Raw genomic sequence first — 17,154 nt, 5'->3', positions numbered from 1 at the left:
TTTGTATCTTGCTGGTCAGGGTGAGCAATACAATTGTAGTTGAGCGCCCATTTCTGAAGCCATGTTGGGATTTTGCCAGGATTCCGTTCCCCTCCAGAAATTCTGTGAGTTGCACCTTCATTTCTGTCTCAATGACCTTGGACAAAATTGGGACTATTGATATTGGTCGAAAACTAGATGGGATGCTGGTGTCACCTTTCTTGTGACTCGGTATTGTTCTTGAAATCCTCAGTAGATCTGGGAACTTACCCACACTGAGACAATCATTTATTGCCCTTACCATTGGTCTTGCTATTAAGTGTGCTGTGGATTTCAAGACAAATGTTGATCCTGTGTTTTGGAGTTCTTCAATCCTCTGATAATGTTCTGTATCCTCCTTGGGTTAACCTCCTTCCACACATACACATACTTACACCATCTCTGGTGTTTATGCCAACAACTGGATCGTGGTCGCCTGTTTCGTCTAGGTCCTTCAACACATTACCAGCAGTCTCAACAAAATAATTGTTGAAATCGTCAGGGCTGAGTGGAGAGTCTACCTGGGGCTTCTTTGGACGATGTTCGTTGATCACATCCCAGGCCGCTTTGCACTTGTTGTCTGCATTCATGATGATGTTGGTTGTGTGCTCTCTCTTTTCCTGTCTGACATTCCTTCGGTACTCATTGTTTACTCTCAGGTAGAGCCTGTAGCTGTTTTGTCTCTTTTCTTGTGTCTTGGCTGTCTTGTATTGATGGTTTAGCAGCAACACTAGGTTCTTCTGCCTACAGAGATCCCCTATGAACCATGTTCTCTCGTTTGAAGTGTGGGACTGTGGACCTCTATTGAGTCTTGTAGATTTCCTCATTACTTAAGGGTACACAGAGTTGAAGGCGCTTATGTACCCAGCAGTAATCAATATATCAAATGTCAGTTCTGGATGTGTGGTGCTGAATATTTGATTCCAGTTTATGTTGCTCAATTCAGAAGCAAACGTGATTTCATCAATTGATAGCTGAAATTCATGCTTCTCTGTCAAGTGTCCGACTAACTTTAAATGTTTACTGCTGAATGTTTCTCTGCAGTCTTCAAACGGACATATTGCTCCTTCTTTTGCAGGCCTATTAACCTTATAAACATTTTGAAGATGACGCTGTAAATTATAATTAGTGAACAATTGTTTTTTTCTCATAAACCACAATTAAAATGAGATGATTTCTCAGACATGATGGCTACATGTTTCCACTCATTCACAATGGCTGCCGACTGTACGTGCTCATTCGTTCACTTGTTCACGAAAACAAATTAACAGTTATTTTTCCAAGTAGCTGGTAACAAACTGCTCCAATGAATGTGTTACTCACAGATACTAGCTTGCGCAGTAGAAAGGAGCAGTTCTACAGCGAGCCTCGCCTTTTCCAAGAACCATTTTGACCGACGTCTCGTCTATTTACAGACAACATACAGACAGACAGACAACAGTCAAGTGTAGAGCTAGGCTAGCCAAGGCTTGGTGTGCTTTTGTTTTGGTTGTTTATTGTACACTAAAAACTACTGTTTATAAACTCAAAATATTCTTATATTTAGCAAATCATAGTTTTTGAACTTAAGTTGCTTCTTCTTATAAGTGGCTTGTCAATTTTAAAAAACAGCAATTATGATGCCTAATCGAGTAAATACTAATGAGACTAGTAGTATAATGAACATAAAGGACAAGGAGAAATACATTGAAGAATTTGATTTTCCATTTTGTGATGAAGCTTCTAAGTACGAGAAAATTGCAAAAATCGGACAAGGAACATTCGGGTAAGCTTTCTAATTCAAATTCATTTATTTGCAATAAAAGTGATAACATACAAATTAATAAAATTAATATTAGACTATCAATAGTTACAATATGGCACTAACGGCAGAGAACTTGTGATTTACTTGAATTAATAAATTACATACAATAAAAACATAACATTTTGTCTTTCCTAGATTCTAGTTGTTTAAGAAATACTCATGTTCCAATGCGTATGGCATTGCAATTCAATGTTTTATGATGTTGCCATGAGCATTAAACCTTGAGTTTTGTATAAATAACATTTAATTTGTAAGTTAAAAAAACTATTGTGTTTTCAATCCAATATGAGGAAATTTACATGATATTTATTGACAGTGATACAATGTCCTATATTATAAGAAATTGCCCTAATTTTTTCATATCTATCTGTCTGTATTAATCAATAGTTATGTTCAGGTTATACTCTGTAATGGTTTCAATACATTTTATCATATTGAATTACAGATCCTAGCAATAAGCTAAGACAACAATTAAATATTTGGTTCTGTTTTTCTCAAAATAAAAATAATTAGTTACTTATATTATTCTTATGGCGTAAGATGTTAATAAGCCTGCTGTCAATTTCAAAACTTCTTTTATGAGTCATTAAACAGTTTCTAAACTATATTTTTGTCGGAATCTTTTCTTTTGTATTTCATAATTGTACAGTGTTCTGTATTTAGATCAAAGTAGGCTGTATATTTTTGTGATTGAAAAGGACCCAAACTAACCTTGCCTTTTAATGTAGAGACCTAACTATAATTGGGGCCAATAAAATGAGCCAATAAATATATTTAATTGAAAATAGTCCTGTCTTCTTGTCTTGTAGACAAATCTAAAAATGTAAAGTATAGTCTACTTTCTACAAGAAACGATATTAAAGGGATAAAACTGTTTCCCAAATTTGATAGTAGTGTGTTCCGACTAATTTTGTTATTCTTTTTATAAACCTTAATTGAAACTGTTTATTAGCCTACTCTTTGGTTCTTGGAGATTCAATTATTGTTGGTGTGTTAAGGTGTTTCAGATGTAAATGAGCTACAATATTACACATATTAGAGGAGGGTTCTCTGTTTTACATTGTCAACATGTTTTTTATTGCAGGGAAGTTTTCAAAGCAAGAGAAAAGGCCAATCCTAAAAAGATAGTTGCCATGAAGAAAGTTCTAATGGAGAATGAGAAAGAAGGTGTAAGTAAATTTGAATGAATCATCCATCAAACGTTGGAATTACTATGATCAAATAAAATATCAACTCTATGAAATTAAATTGATATCTTGCGTCACTTAGTGTCACAAAGTATCAATCTTCAATCAAGAAGTATAAGGCCCGGTTGCACAACAGCCGGTTAAATTTTAACCGTAATTAATTCTACAAGAAACAATCAGAGAAGCCATCTTTTCAAAAACTCCTCTGATTGGTGATTGGTCCTCGTGAAATTATTCACGGTTAAAATTTAACCGGCTGTTGTGCGACCGGGCCTTATATTTCTTGATTGAAGATTGTTACTATGTGACTGGATGATCTCTAATAATATTTATTTGTAAAAACTATTCTTGAAGAATAAAATTTATAATATATTTTATGAAGCTTTTTTAAATGACAAAGATATTCTACAGCATTTCATGTACACTCACATCAACCAAATGTGATCTAAGATCTAACCTAACCCAACCCAGAATACAATGTATTAAACATGTATAATGATGTACATTAAACATGCATAATGATGAAAATTGAACAGGCTTATGTGCAACCAGACCCAAGATTTTCTGTCTCACTTTGCTGGTCCATGTCAAAGTTAGTGGACAGAAGGTTGGTCACTCATCTATGGGATTTTAGTTGACATGCAATTGGAGTAGGTGAACTGCAGCCGTGACGTAGGCTGTAGTACAAAGTAGGTAGAATATCGCATTCTTGAAAACCATACGGTGACGTATAGTCAAATTATTTAACACAGACATGTTCTGACATGCAAGCTTTCTGTTTCTGCTTTACATTAATTATCAAAACAATTGAATAATACAAGCATTTTGCCATTTAAAAGCAAAAACCCTACCTCTTAACCTACCCTTTCAAACCCTTAAGGTTTCTTTATCTTCTAGGTCTTGTTTATTTTTGTAGTTTGGCTATACTTCAGTTTGTGAATTTCGGGTATAAGATATTTTGATTCTCGTAGAACATGTGATCGGTACCAGCATGTGTTCAGTGCATTTATATGAATGCAATGTATCCGATTTATCGGGATCGGTTTATTGCAATGCAGTGGTTTATCAAGATTGTTTTATGGGTTAATCTGAAATTATAATAGTATAACGTTGTCTACCAACGCTTTTCTAGCGTATCAACTCTTTCATGTCACGTTTTTAGATTCTTGAAAAACTTTCAACTTCATTTTATTCATACAAGTTGAATGAACTTAAAATATTTGACAACATTATTAGAATCAGTGATTCATCTGCTATAAGTACGGAGAATTTTCAAGTTCTAGGTCAATCTTGAGGAGAATAAACGATCATGTATTTGAAGATACAGTGAATAAACTATCACTTTTTTACTACACGTGACGTCACGCTGGCGTTCCCCCCACCACTTTGAATCTTACACCTGTGAGTGATCAACCTTCTGTTGATCGACATGGACGTTGGGTCCACGTAACTATGATGATAATTGACAGACTTGCTTTGTTGGCCTATAAATGACCATGTTAACAAGCTGCGTCATTCCAATATTGTGTACTTCTCAGCTGATTGGTTCCATTAACCAACGAGCTGCGGAATATTAATACCCAATGTACCTAGAATGTAATCTAGTTATCCTGTTAATAACTTAATTCTTCAAATAGTATTTATTTATTTAATCATTCATTTATTTAATTTGAAGGTATTCTAACATCTGCCAATGATTGATAAACCATTCATTTCATTGTATCTTTCTTTTCAGTTCCCCATCACTGCACTGAGAGAGATAAGGATATTACAACTATTGAAACAAGAAAACGTCGTGAATTTGATAGAAATTTGCAGAACAAAAGGTAAATTCATGATAAATATTAAACTTGTAAATAATATAAATTTGATGTAAATGAATAGAAAGTTTTTCCATGCTCATCCATCTTTATATGTAGTAACAAAGTATATAGGAACCTATTGGAACCTCTGCAGGCTACTGAAATGTATTCTAGAGAATGAAAAAAAATCCTTTTTGCTATAACTTCCAAATCATGCAAGAGTGTAGAACTATAGTCAATTAAATTAGTTAATGCTTATGGTTGGAGTTGGAAGCCAAGCAATGTTACATTCATCAAAAGTAATACATATTTTTCACATTATTTTTTCTCAACAATTTTAAACTGTAAATTGTGAATATGATTGCATTTCCACTGCCTGAGTCTAACTTACTTTATCAATTCATTTGTTTACTTTTCAGCGACTGAATTCAACAGGTACCGCTCTACCTTTTATCTAGTCTTTGACTTTTGTGAACATGATCTGGCCGGACTGCTTTCAAATGTGCAGGTGAAATTCAATCTGGGAGAAATAAAGAAAGTTATGCAACAACTCTTGAACGGGTTGTACTACATCCATAGCAACAAGGTGAGTTCAAGTAGACAATCACAAGTTTCAGCTTGCATTAATTTTTTTTATTTAGTGCTCTTTGAACTCCTGAACAGAGTAAGCAAATATTCACAGAAACTTTTTTTAATTGAATACCAACATTCTTACGGGCTATTTCTTTTAAGCGAGCTGGCAGTAAATTATAGAGACGAATACCTGAACTCCTCACCCCTCGTTCATACATGGTTGTTTGGTGTGCCTCATCTCTCAGGTTACTCCTGTTTCTAGTTGCGTAGTGATGAAATGTTTCGTCGGTATTAAACCTATATAAGTTTTTTCTATGAAGCAGAGTGTTCTATGAATGTAGAGGCTTGGGAGAGGCAGAATTTTCAGATTTTTGAAATGGGGCCGACAGCTTGTTCGAATTGATTCTCCCCTCAATGCCCACTTCTGCAATTAATCGTTTATATAGAACTGATGAATGCTAAGTCGAATAGTTCTAATAATATGTTAAAATAGATGGTTTCAATTAAATGAATAGTTCAAATAGTTTGTATTCTATTTGATGGTTGTTTTCAAACAATGCTACCAGTTTTAATTATATTTTTTTTGGAGGAAAAATGAAATGGTTTTAGTGTTCGAATAATGTGCCTGTGGGCTGAAAAACTATACATTTCCAGGTTTCTTATACATGCTACTTGAATTTTACATTTACTGAAAGAATTTTATTTTCTGTTTGGATTGATTTTGATGCTTTGTATTGTTTTGACAGATTTTACATCGTGATATGAAAGCAGCCAATGTTCTAATTACCAAAACAGGTGTTCTGAAACTGGCTGATTTTGGGTTGGCACGAGCATTCAGCGCCACCAAGAATGGCCAAGTGAATAGGTGAGTGACAGCCCTTTATTTAAAACAGAACTTATTGAGAAAAACTTGAATAACATGAAATTTAAAAATAAAGGTGGATCAGTTTAGGACGACTCTACTATATGTAGAAACCTATGTTTCTACATGTTCCATGTAGAACATGTGTATGCACACATGACGTCATATATTGTTGTGCCATCACAGCGAAAGGCTTCGAATAAAATTTTTCAAGTTTCGGTTTTTTATCTTCGATTTTTTGTTTTTTATTTCTTATCGCTACTCTATTATTCTTGCATTATTATAATTTGTAGTTTTCCAATGGAGTATTTATTGTTATTGGTTGTTCATTTTAGGTTAGAAGCCTCTCCCTGATGACAAAACATGCACGATGTCACACATGTTTATCATACTTGTTTTGTCGCTAGTGGTCAGCCTTACATTCAAAATTTTCCGTTTCCCTGCGCTACTCTGTTTACACCAATTATAAGTTCGGTATTACACCTATATAAGTTTTTTTTATGAAGCAGAGTGTTCTATGAATGTAGAGGCTTGGGAGAGGCAGAATTTTCAGATTTTTGAAATGGGGCCGACAGCTTGTTCGAATTGATTCTCCCCTCAATGCCCACTTCTGCAATTAATCGTTTATATAGAACTGGTGAATGCTAAGTCGAATAGTTCTAATAATATGTTAAAATAGATGGTTTCAATTAAATGAATAGTTCAAATAGTTTGTATTCTATTTGATGGTTGTTTTCAAACAATGCTACCAGTTTTAATTATATTTTTTTGGAGGAAAAATGAAATGGTTTTAGTGTTCGAATAATGTGCCTGTGGGCTGAAAAACTATACATTTCCAGGTTTCTTATACATGCTACTTGAATTTTACATTTACTGAAAGAATTTTATTTTCTGTTTGGATCGATTTTGATGCTTTGTATTGTTTTGACAGATTTTACATCGTGATATGAAAGCAGCCAATGTTCTAATTACCAAAACAGGTGTTCTGAAACTGGCTGATTTTGGGTTGGCACGAGCATTCAGCGCCACCAAGAATGGCCAAGTGAATAGGTGAGTGACAGCCCTTTATTTAAAACAGAACTTATTGAGAAAAAAACTTGAATAACATGAAATTTAAAAATAAAGGTGGATCAGTTTAGGACGACTCTACTATATGTAGAAACCTATGTTTCTACATGTTCCATGTAGAACATGTGTATGCACACATGACGTCATATATTGTTGTGCCATCACAGCGAAAGGTTTCGAATAAAATTTTTCAAGTTTCGGTTTTTTATCTTCGATTTTTTGTTTTTTATTTCTTATCGCTACTCTATTATTCTTGCATTATTATAATTTGTAGTTTTCCAATGGAGTATTTATTGTTATTGGTTGTTCATTTTAGGTTAGAAGCCTCTCCCTGATGACAAAACATGCACGATGTCACACATGTTTATCATACTTGTTTTGTCGCTAGTGGTCAGCCTTACATTCAAAATTTTCCGTTTCCCTGCGCTACTCTGTTTACACCAATTATAAGTTCGGTATTACACCCTGCATGATACTCCAATTTCGTAGTTTATTACAGTAGTAGCATAGTGAAAAGATAGCATAAGAAGTTATCACCTGGTATAATGAATGAATGAATGAATTTTATTTGCCAAAAACAAAATACAAAAAAGCTTTACAAAAAATAAATATAAGTATATGCTACTGCACTTAAACCAAGATACATACATTTATTTAATTAGATATAATAACGAAATGATATCCTTTATATTATAAATAATAGTTATAAAATGAAGATTTAATTTATGTTCATATGCATAAGTACAGTAGGTGAGGTGTTTATATACTAATTTGAAGCCAAGTTTCTCTCAACTCCAGCGGACTACTGTCGAATTATGTTTATTAATACTGTTTTGGCCGGGTGAGAGTGACATTCCGTGCTGGCCCGCCTGTTAACGGTGCAATTCCTTACGAAGGTCGATGAAGGCCAGCGCTGGCAAACCACCCATCCACACACAGGCACTGTTCGACATTGGCATTCATTGGGCCAACATGTAGATGCGGCATAAGAAAGGCACAGTATGAGAGACTACCAGCGTCACATAGCTTCATGAAGAAGACCTACTAGGACTATTGGTTTGAGTTAACAGTGAAATTTGGATCATAAACACCCATGGGATATCTTCTTAGGCCCGGTGCACACTTGCGTCATTTCTAGTCGCGTTTTTACGACTAGAGCGACAACAAGTCATTGGCGTTCTAAAAGTTGTTAGAAGTATATGGGTTCCAGACGTAGCAGTGCACATTACAGCGTCGCACGCCCGCTTACGCTTTGCCGACGCTCTGCTGACGCATGCCAGCCGCCACTTTCTTTACGTCACGGCGGGCAAGTCGCGTTTTATTATCCACTACAAAAACCTAAAACCCGTAAAAATGAGGATAGAGAAATTGTGATTTCAGATTCGGATTCAGCGCCTCCAAATTAGTCAAATGGCCTCGCGGTTATCGAAAATAATCAAAATTGAAGAAGTTTTGGTTGTATTGGATGTTAAGCCATTCTATATGTACTGTACTCAATATTTTCAAATGTATTTTCGAAGTTTCATTTAGAAACTGTTCTAGACTTTTTACTATAAATATAATATGATTGATGAAAATCCATAATAAGAGCTATATTGTTTTGGAGTTAATCTTTATACAATAACGTACTCTGTTATTGCATTGAGGTAAAAGTAATAATTGTACTATTATTACAGTACTTGATTAATAACATCTTGCTCTGAATAGAATTCTAAGAACTATTACCGTATTGGCTTCAAATCATAGCTGAGTTCTGAGTAGTTTCCCATGATTTTTTATGTTTTCATTGTTTGTTAACTCCATTCATACTTTGTGTTTCTGTTTCGATCAAAAGGCTAATTGGAACAATAGATCTTTTGAAATAATAAACTATATACGATAAATAACTACAAATGTCGGCTAGACTAGATTGATTGAAATCCAACACTTCTTGGTATATGTTTCATTCTCCTCCCTCATTACTATATATAAATAATTATTTGTAGACACTGCACGCAAGAGCCACTCGTTTCCGATGCTCATCCATCCTGTTTGAATGCTCAGAAGAGATTGAATACGAAATAAGAAGCAGTGAGTATAAAATATAATTAAATTCTATACTCACTGATGAGAAACTAAACAGCTATGTGTCAGGACAGTGAGTATAATATATAATAAGACAAATAGCCTACACATATTATTTATTCAATAAGTATGGATTGCTATGATTGCTAATTTGCTATTTTGTCAGTTCATTTTTTTCAGTTTTTAGGTTTTTGTTGTCAGAAGTAGCGATATTCGACATCTAAATATATCGGAAATGAATGGATATGCAACACAGTATTCAAAGTAATTTTTATGATTGTTTTGCCGATTCTTAGAATTGTTGGTGTTCTTTCATCTCATGTTATATTCTGGAGGCAAATACTATACTTATTCTATACACTGTATATGCTGTGTATATACTGTTAATGTATTGTGCATATATACTGCTAATTAATAAATATAGAATTGAAATAGTAGTATTTTTCAAACAACAAAATGTTCTTTGAATGATTATAGAACAATTAAAAATTGATTTTTTTTTGAGTTTATACTTTTTTATTCGTTCAAAGCATTATAGGCTACATTGCGGGACTTTTTTTTCTATCCCGTCTTCGGGTACAAATTCGAAATAAATAAACATCAGTATTGACTAATTCAAGATTATTAAAACAATGTTCAACAATTTGTTGATTATAAAAACATAATATACCTAAGGTTTTTAATGTTATAATGTTCATATTATAATTTTGAATAAGCCAACACTAATGTTTATTTATTTTGAGTTTTCGCCTGGAGATGGGAGTAAGTCCTGGAATTTATAGTGCTTTCAATAAATTGATTTTAATGGTTTTATAATTTAGAGGTTTATTGCATTTTAAAAAGAAGTAGAAGGTCTTTTTCAAAATGTTGTACTATTTCCTCTTCATTTCTATTATCTCTATAATAGTTATTAACCGATTAATCTATTTATTACTGCTGATAAATAATCCCTTCAATAATTTATTGTGATTTTTATAATAATTGCTGAAATCCGGTATTACAAAAAACTTTGAAAATTAGAAATCAGAACTTTCCTATCACGATTAATGGCCAAGTTGCCCAAGCACAAAATGACGTCAGTCGACAGTGAGACGCTGTCGATACGCACAAGTGTGCACTGAACTGAAATTGGCTGCCGGCAGAGAGTCGCTCCACTCGTAAAAACGCGACTGGCTAGCGTCGTAAATGTGCATCGAGTCTTATGCTATCTTTTCTCTATGGTAGTAGTAAACACAGTACTAGTATTACAGTATAGTATTCCAGCTAATGGATGTGGTTGTAGATACTCTAGTCTACTAGATAAACACCGGTCTAGTAAGATATTATTTGGTAGTTTGTAATGTATTAAGAGTGTTGCTAATATATGTGGTTGTTTTCAGGTACACGAACCGCGTGGTGACACTGTGGTACCGGCCGCCAGAGCTGCTGCTGGGAGACCGCAACTACGGACCGCCGGTGGACCTGTGGGGTGCCGGCTGCATCATGGCCGAGATGTGGACCCGCAGCCCCATCATGCAGGGCAACACCGAGCAGCAGCAGCTGACGTTCATTTCGCAGCTATGCGGCTCCATCACACCCGAGGTCTGGCCACAGGTCGACCAGCTCGACCTCTACAACAAGATGGAGTTGTTGCGCGGACAGAAACGCAAGGTCAGTCTTCAGTCAACATCAAACACTAGACCTAAAATTAAATTTATTCAAATTAGTCCAGTCAAATGGTCGTTTTTCAGGAAACAGCCCGAAAGAATTTTTCTCGACGGTTCTATATGTATTTTGAGCATATAATTCTCTTTCATTTGAGACCAATCGCAAGTTTCTATCATGTATCTTACTCGTTTTAGAGACACTTGAATAACAGTAAAATCGCAGAAAAAATGGGAAAATGAAAATAATCATTTTTTCAATCGGTTGTAACTTTTGAACGGTATTAGAATCATAAAAACGATTTATGATAGCGAAAAGAGGAGTAAATTCTCAACAACCTTGACTAGGTACTTTTTGGATTTTTTATCTGAAGTATTCTACAAGACACGCCACTTTGAATATGCGAAAAATTAGTGATACGTTAATCATTTTCACAGTCTCGCATATTCAAAGTTGCGTATCTTGTAGAATACTTCAGATAAAAAATCCAAAAAGTAGTCAAGGTTGTAGAGAAATTTCTCCTCTTTTCGCTATCATAAATCGTTTTTCTGATTCTAATACCCTTCAAAAGTTACAACCGATTGAAAAAATGATTATTTTCATTTTCTCATTTTTTCTGCGATTTTACTGTTATTCAAGTGTCTCTAAAACGAGTAAGATACATGATAGAAACTTGCGATTGGTCTCAAATGAAAGAAAATTATATGCTCTATAAGCTACGTTGCCTCAAATCCATCTTGCATGATTGTTTATTATCGAAAAAACTGTCGAGACTGTGAAAATGAGGAAAATATCGCAAATTTCTTGATTTTTTGAAACAAACGTATCTTACTTCACGATTATATTTTTACAAAATTCATTCACCTCACATGAAAGAGGAGATTCTGTTCTTCAAATCAAGACCAAGTAACATTTTTTATCTTTTCGGGTTACCGAGATACACAGTTTTGAAATTGGGCATTTTTCTGTGTATTTAAATAAATACAATAAAAATACACTAAAAGAGGATTTTTTTATTTTTTATCAAATTTAAGTTATGATACATGATTTTGAACCGCCTTGACGAGCTGAGAAGAATGAGATGTAGAACAAGGAGATCTGACTATTCTGTCAAAAGTTATAAGTGTTTAAAGTTTTGATCCTTCAGGTATCATTATGGGTCCCCCCCCCCCACCCGGAAATAGTAGAATTAAGGGTGATTCCAGCCGAAATATGGTGTTTTTTGTTAGGAAGGCCTTGAAAAGGTATTATAATGAAAAATTTGTATTTTTACTGAATGATTTGTTTTCTATTTTTGGGTGTCCCCCCTCCCCCTCTACTAAATTTGAATATTCCCAAGTAATCCTTTTCAGAATTAATTGCTATTTCACATGATGTGTGGTTTTTCATCATTACTAGTGAAATATACAAGTTGTATAGGGTGAAAGTGGTGAGTTTGCATAATTTTGAAAAACCCTTTAAAAATACCCCTTTTTTGAAAATTCGTAGCTCCGGAACAAAGAACGGCAGAGTCCTGCGTGACCACTCAATTTATTGGAAATTCTATTTTCTTTAATTTTGTCAAGAATGATTTTTCTTGAGAAACTCAAGGTTTTCGAGATTGAATGAGAAATTCGAAAAAAGTCCGAAATTTTGGGGGTTTTGGGGGTGAAGCCGCCCGCCCTCTGGCGTGTCAGCAAATTTCGGATTCGGATTCAGCGCCCCAAAATAAATATAGAACCGTCGAGAAAAATTCTTTCGGGGCTGTTTCCTGAAAAACGACCATTTGGCTGGACTAAATGGGGTACAGTACGCGTCCAGTAGCTCTGCCTCCGTGACTTTGAATCGGCGTGTAGGCAAGTTATGGTTCGCGGGGTAATATTCACGGCTTTCCTAAAACATCTGCAGGCTTCATAGACCCTAGATCCCTAGATGAAGGAAGCTACAGAGAGCACACAGAGATTATTCATGAATGAGAGAGTTACAACGTATCACCAACAATAGAAATAGCATGTTGAACGAATGTCAGTTGATAGGCTGTGTTGTGATCAAAGGACGTAATTCCAAAAAGCTCCTTGTGTATCTTTTCGGATGCAACATTTTGCTTTTGGAAAGATACAAAAGAGCATCTGTTGCTTATGGAAAGATACATTTTTAAAAATGTTGGATGTTTTTGTTTGGGTAGTATTACAGTCTAGTGGCCCTCCGCTGATAGGCAAAGCTACAAAACCCGGATGTAACTTCATCAAGAGGTCAGTTGATGAATAATCAGCCCGGGTAAACAGCTTAATTAATTCAAGTTTTCAGTTAGTGAAGTTCCTGTTACTTATCTTCGATTAACTTTTTTCAGGTGAAAGACCGCCTGCGGCCATATGTAAAAGATCCCTATGCGTGCGACCTCATCGACAAACTTCTGGTGCTCGACCCAAGCAAGAGGTAAGTCTATAATACAATATTTTGTATTCATTTCTATTCCTACTGGCAATACTATCATAACTAGAATTACTGTTTATAATATCTATCCAAGGACCCCATTATACAATCATAAATGTAGTATTAATTGCAGTATGCTAAATCTTTGATTGATTTGTATCAATCTCTGATACTAGATAATTATGCAACTACATATTATACTACTATAATGTTAGAGAAAATCTAATTTAGAGTTTTGAAAATTAAAATTATAAATAAGTAATATATTCTAGAAATCAATAAATTTCGCACGGTGAGTAATTTGTTTTGTGAAGAGATTTTGATTTTTGTGGCATTTTCTTACAGGTTAGGATTTATGAAACCCTGTGGAAGGAAGGTCGCATTATTTGTTTGGACAGGTTTCACACATTTATATTATGTAGTATCATATATCTTATGTCGGAGGAAAACCTGGTACAAAATTTGATTTTTTGTTTTTTTTTTGTACAGTTCACGTAAATTTCACAGCAATGACATCAATTAACATATAATAACTAGTTAACAACTTGAACAAAACATTAACCTCAAATTAAAATGATAACCGAAAATTCATTATCAAATTAATTTACATAGGTACTAAAATAATAAACCTCATTCCAAATCACTTTCTCATGGACAATAAGATCAGCGGAAAAATTAAACTGGATATAAAAAACTGGACATACAGTAATTTCTTCTTCCATTTAGATATATGACTCGAGATTTCTGCTCCAGCATTTTTTTTTTCATTAGTTTTTTCATTTTTCAGTGGACTCGTTTACCTTTATTTTGAGTACCTATTCCTCTGTTTTCTTCCTTCCCCCCATTTCTCCCTTCCTTTTTTCCTCATTACTTCTCTTTTTTGCCTGCCTATTACATGGGAAACTATAGTTGGCTAGGAATCTTCCTCTTTTTTCTCTTCTCCAACACACCCAAACACTAAGCCCATGGTTTTTTATATTTGTAACATTTTATTGTGTTTTATTTGTTTCGTAAATCTTTGTAATTTTGTTTTGTCTTGTTTTGTGTGTTTTTAATAATAATAAAATAATAAAAATCTTTGATCACTACTTTGATGTACTACAGTATATCGACTGCGAAATATTTTCATTTCCAAACTATTAACAATCTCTGATGTACATAGCGACTCTATAAAAAAACTACTGACTGTTTAATGGGCCTCCTAAATAGATGTTTCAAACATATTTTTGCCCAAGGATAGAAAACAAAAAATATCACCAATTGTGGTTTGAGTGGTTTCATTCCGGGTTTGAACGAACAGCGGATATATCTCTGTTTAAATGTAGCTGGTACTTATGGGCCTAATAGCATACAGAAAAATAGCATAAAAATATAGTTTATGGTATAGGACGTTCATGTTCCAAATTTCACTGAACTCATGCCGATAGTCCTAGTAGTTCTTTTTAGTAAAGCTATATGACGCAGGTCTCTGATACAGCGCCGTTCTTACACTAACTCGACCAAAACAGTAATAGTTGGCAGTAGTCGACAGTAATTGGCTTGAGTTAACCAAAATCGGCTTGAAATTTGGAACATAAACGACCTATACCATGTGATATCTTCTTATGCTGTCTTTCCTCTATGCTAATAGTCTGAATGTACCTAGTTCTCCACACGAGCAAATAATTTTTGTATAGTGGAGTTAATCTCCCTGTCAATGAACATTTGTATGACATTGCTATTGCTCTTGTAACCTGATGCTTAATAAAACGAATGTCGATCATAGTTGATGTTTTTCACTTGTAGTGTAATTCAATGTTTTGATAGAAATTAATGTTGCGTAATATAGGTGTGACTCGGATTCGGCTCTGAACCACGACTTCTTCTGGACCGATCCGATGCCGTGCGACCTGAGCAAAATGCTGGCTCAGCACACGCAGAGCATGTTCGAGTACCTGGCGCCTCCGCGACGCCCGGCCAACATGCGCGCCCATCACACACACGCGCACCATGCGTCGCACGCACACGCGCATGCGCACTCCAGCGCCGCGCATGCCACACGCGTCTCCAGCACGGCTAGTGACACCACCTATCAGGATCGTGTTTTCTAAGCACATTGTATCCTTGAAATCGTTAACCGTTACGCCAAGCTGAGAAGTACGATCTTGGTTCATCATAAATATTTTTAATTATTTTGTGAGTGTATATTTGATGTAAGAGTTCAGCCCTGCTGAATCTATATTCTTTTTTCTACTCGGTGAAGTTAGGAAACTGTAAAATCTGTAAATGTAAAAAGACATGTTCGTGAGAATTATTCTATTAGAGTTCAAGTTTTATCATGGTTGTTTTATAAATTAATACTCTGCTTGCAGTCCAATTCCTAAGAATGATCGAGAAAATGATTATTATTTTACAGTACTTTGAAATTTTTGCAGTGAAGTATCATCGCACACAATTCTTGAATCATTTGAAGGTGTTTATATTTTTGATGTGATTGTTGAACCCAATTAAATGTATATCGTTAATAAATGTCGCGTGTGAACTGAATATATATATGTAATTGCATTTGCCTGTAGAATCAATGATCAAGGAATAATTTGAACTTGAAAGTATTTTTATAATTTCTATCGCCCAGCTTGCAGGCTAATAATTATTTAATTTTCATGAAATGGAGCCCAACTGTTTAAATCAAATTATTCTTCATTATTTCTTCTTCATGATGCTATGTGAACTGAAGTTAATTGCTTTTTTCTATAAAATGTGTTCTTAAAGCTTAAGACTGTTCAAAAAAAAAATTCCATTAAAATAAAAATAAGATTTTTCAAATCAAATAATTCAATCTCCAATGATTATAGTTTTACCTTTTTTGTCATTTCGAATATCATTCATGTATTTAATTGTGTATATTTGTATTTTGTGATTTATGTTAAGTTTAGCTTTGAATAGAATAAAGTTATTAATTTTTACTCATATTCGCTCAATTTCTTTCAACTTGTAGGTTATTTTTGAAACATCCTGAATATAATTCAATACTTCCGCATGTACTTTTTCAATGGTTTATTATCGCTAGATAACACTGATAACTCGCTCTGTCTAGAAAACTAGCCATATTATTGTCTTAAGACAAACACAAAGTTTATTTCGCACCGTCGTCAACTGTCCGCTTGAGCCGATAGTTCACGGTTTTAGAATGGATTCATTCACACAACAAAACAGATCTGTAACGAATGTGGATGCGGTAGGTCTGCCGTGCAGCGTGCAGCCCTCACTGATGTCTTTGCAAACGATGGAAGCTTAACGTGCAACTTACCTGGCGACAGTGTGAAATTAGCTCTACTCTTCTAGTATATTATTAAAAATCTCAGATCATCATCATTCAGTATTATGTCTTAGCTTGTGAAGTGTGTTACGGTCTTCATTGCTTCCTTGGTCTGTCAAGATTTTTGAAGGCTATAGTCACAAAATAGATTAGTAGGCCTACCCATATATCTGTAAATAGATAGTTTTTTTTTTTTTTTTTTTTTAAACATCTTTATTGCCCATAAAAACAAAATACAAAATAAAAAACTTACAAAAGAAATATTCTAGATTATATTAATATATTATGCTATTTTACATATAAATTAAAATTACATGGCACCACCCAGCAAGGGCAAAACCCTGACCGCTGAGTGAGAGTATCAGCTGTTAGACAATATAAAAAATTTATTTACTAATAATCAAAGCTACAAAAAATCGAAG

General features: G+C 34.4%; 1 protein-coding gene across 1 annotated transcript; it reads left to right on the top strand.

The window, feature by feature from the left end:
* Positions 1 to 1,394: 1,394 nt before the first annotated feature.
* LOC111044336 (cyclin-dependent kinase 9-like) lies at positions 1,395 to 16,385 on the top strand. Its single transcript, XM_022329450.2, has 8 exons — positions 1,395 to 1,783; positions 2,907 to 2,991; positions 4,745 to 4,835; positions 5,231 to 5,397; positions 6,131 to 6,249; positions 10,758 to 11,028; positions 13,352 to 13,437; positions 15,263 to 16,385. Exons 1-8 carry the CDS (start codon positions 1,635 to 1,637, stop codon positions 15,522 to 15,524), a joined length of 1,230 nt encoding a protein of 409 aa, XP_022185142.1. The 5' UTR covers positions 1,395 to 1,634; the 3' UTR covers positions 15,525 to 16,385.
* Positions 16,386 to 17,154: the final 769 nt, after the last annotated feature.

This window comes from Nilaparvata lugens, chromosome 6, assembly GCF_014356525.2.
Source record: "Nilaparvata lugens isolate BPH chromosome 6, ASM1435652v1, whole genome shotgun sequence".
In the NCBI taxonomy this organism is placed as follows: Eukaryota; Metazoa; Arthropoda; class Insecta; order Hemiptera; family Delphacidae; genus Nilaparvata; species Nilaparvata lugens.
This window is presented reverse-complemented; position numbering and strand designations above follow the sequence as displayed.